Source organism: Triticum dicoccoides, chromosome 4A (genome assembly GCF_002162155.2).
Source record: "Triticum dicoccoides isolate Atlit2015 ecotype Zavitan chromosome 4A, WEW_v2.0, whole genome shotgun sequence".
In the NCBI taxonomy this organism is placed as follows: Eukaryota; Viridiplantae; Streptophyta; class Magnoliopsida; order Poales; family Poaceae; genus Triticum; species Triticum dicoccoides.
This window is the reverse complement of record NC_041386.1, coordinates 118,541,305-118,544,025: the sequence shown is the minus strand read 5'-3', so window position 1 is coordinate 118,544,025 and position 2,721 is coordinate 118,541,305. Positions and strand designations below refer to the sequence as shown.

General features: G+C 43.4%; 1 protein-coding gene across 1 annotated transcript in view; it reads left to right on the top strand.

The window, feature by feature from the left end:
- LOC119285336 (protein IN2-1 homolog B) overlaps nucleotides 1-1,301 on the top strand; it is a 12,116-nt gene extending 10,815 nt beyond the window's left edge. The window contains exons 5-10 of the mRNA XM_037564584.1: nucleotides 79-177; nucleotides 271-379; nucleotides 487-563; nucleotides 655-762; nucleotides 868-948; nucleotides 1,025-1,301. Coding sequence (XP_037420481.1) covers nucleotides 79-177; nucleotides 271-379; nucleotides 487-563; nucleotides 655-762; nucleotides 868-948; nucleotides 1,025-1,033 — 483 coding nt within the window. The 3' untranslated portion in view covers nucleotides 1,034-1,301. The remainder of the gene's footprint in view (nucleotides 1-78; nucleotides 178-270; nucleotides 380-486; nucleotides 564-654; nucleotides 763-867; nucleotides 949-1,024) is intronic.
- Nucleotides 1,302-2,721: the final 1,420 nt, after the last annotated feature.

Sequence of the window (2,721 nt, the reverse complement as noted above, 5' to 3'; positions counted from 1 at the left end):
TGCTCTATCTTAACACTGTTTCAGTTCATTATCTCTATGATCTCCATCCACACTTGCCTTAAATTTATTTTTCGACAGGTGCCTTCACTGGAGCATAACAACCAAGTGAAAGGAGAGAGCTTGGATTTGGTCAAGTACATTGACAGCAATTTCGATGGCCCAGCATTGCTCCCTGATGTAAATATTCTCTATTTTTAACCATCATGATTCATGATAACCAGAGAAAGCAATTTCTCAGTGGTTTTAACGCTTGCATTCATAAATTGGCAGGATTCTGCAAAGAAGCAGTTTGCTGAGGAGCTTCTTGTGTACACCGACGAGTTCAATAAAGCACTATACTCATCCATAACCTCCAAGGGAGATGTGGCAGAGGAAACTGGTAAAAGAGCAGAGCCATACCTGTAACCTGTTTAATCATCTAATAAGTTCTACAGGCTAGAGTATGTAATTCGTATTTATAACTTCTTATGCATTATCTTCCATTAGTTGCTGCGCTGGATAAAATAGAAGCTGCCCTGGGAAAGTTCAGTGATGGCCCTTTCTTCCTTGGCCAGTTCAGTTTGGTATGTCACGCCAATCCGGGAATCCTTAAAATGCCATTTCAGAAGAATTGTGTTGACATGTTGACTTGTTGCGATGTTCATTTCTACACAGGTGGACATTGCATATGTGCCATTTATCGAAAGGTTTCAGATATTCTTTTCTGGTATCAAAAACTATGATATCACCAAGGACAGACCGAACATTCAGAAATTCATCGAGGTAAGTCTGAATGTCGCGGGATGTGACTATGCCACATTGTAATGCAAACCAATTGTCTTCGCAATTCTTTGCTGTCGAGAAGGCAACTTAATCGATATGTTACAGGAAGTGAACAAGATCGATGCGTACACGCAAACGAAGCTGGACCCACAATTTCTGCTTGAACACACAAAGAAGCGGCTTGGGGTAACAACATATTCCCTGATTTTTCAGCCTTGGTTCATTTTCAAACCATTTTGCACTTACAAACTTCAACTTCCAGATTGAGTGAAGATGTGACCAAGGATGGCCAAGAGGACAGGGAACTACTGCAGCATGGAAGATGAGGATGAAGACACTCAGGAGTGTGCTTGCTTGCTAGTACTATATACTATACTTTGAATAAAAAGATGCATGCTACTAAGGCCCTGCCTTTTGAGAATAAATTAAGTGGTTGTTCTGTATTATAGTCTTTTTAGGCGTTCTGTGATTGTGGTTTCACAGTGTACTTGTTGATCGAATGCTTATGAGTTGAATGGACTGATGCGCCCTCTGTTCTCAATGCTAATCATTCTCATGTGAATTTCCTAAGCAAACAACTCGCAAATATATCAATCTGAAAACAACCTCGCGGCTTAAGCATGTCAGATTGATCATTAGCTATTCTTTTTTCTTTTCTGAAAGGGTAAGTCTCTGGGTCTCTACATCTTCAGATGCACACAAGCATATTTTTGTTTAGAAAGATGCAAAGCAATAAGACCAGATGCTTCAGCTTCAAAAACGAGATCACCTTTGGCCTCTATGCAGGAAGGGCATCTCAAACGCCGATCCTCAAACCGCCCGTATTCGTTCGGACCGCTAAAGCCATTCAATAGGGGTCTGTATTGATCCGCAGAACGGTCTAGATGCACTTTCTCCCGTAAATTGGAGATAAAGTGCGGTAGTCCGGACAGCAGACACGCAGGACTCAGACACCCCCGGCCCACCTAATCCCCTCTTCCGGTCCCATTTCCTTCCACCTTCGTCCCTTCTCCCCTTTGCTTTGCATCAGCACCCTCCACCACCGTTGTCGCTATTATACGCCTTAGGCCGCCACAGAGGCATTGCCGGACATCCGCAACCAGCACCGGCGTGCCCGCTCGCCTCTACGACGGCATTGTCCACCCTTAAGCCGTTTATACCCAGGTACGCCGTTTATACCCAGGTACACTCCACCCCCTGTCAATGACCTCCATGGTGGACACCACACTCGTCAGGTGTTCTGTCAAATGCCATTGAGTACGAAAGATGATGAGCTACTCAACCATGGAGGATGAGATGTTATGCAATGAGTGGTTGGCCGTATCCGCGAATTTCGTAGGCAGGAGCAAAGGGGGGGCCTTCTGGCAGCAAGTGCATGAAATGTTTCACACATGAAAGCACATTGCACAAGACATGTACATTATTCAACAACGCAACGTGACATCGTTATCGTATTGTTGGTACACAATCCAGATCAGCGTCATAAAGTTTTATGATGTGTTCGTCAGCTGGAGGCAAGGTGACCATTGCACGCGGCAGAGGACGAGATCGTAAGTTTTGCTTCTTGCTCAATTTGTCGATTGATTCATTCACTCAATATTGGTCTACACATTATGTAGCTTGCACGCGCTGCCATAGTGTACCACAAGACAGAAAGACGACCATTTACATACACACACTGTTGGATGAAGTTGAAGAGGGAGTATGTGCGGGAGGGCATGATTCGTTGATGAAAAACTTATTGGACATCCGGTTAATCTAGTTAAATTTGAGACATCATTGTACTAGACTAAATTTGCGTACTATATATATGGAAGATTTATGCTATTTTCTATCTTCCATACATATCAGCTGGTTTGCATGAATTTCGTCTGGCTAGTTCAAATGCGGGTTGAAATGTATGCGGACAATGTTGGATGGCTGCCTTTCTGATACATCTCCAACGTATCTATAATTTTG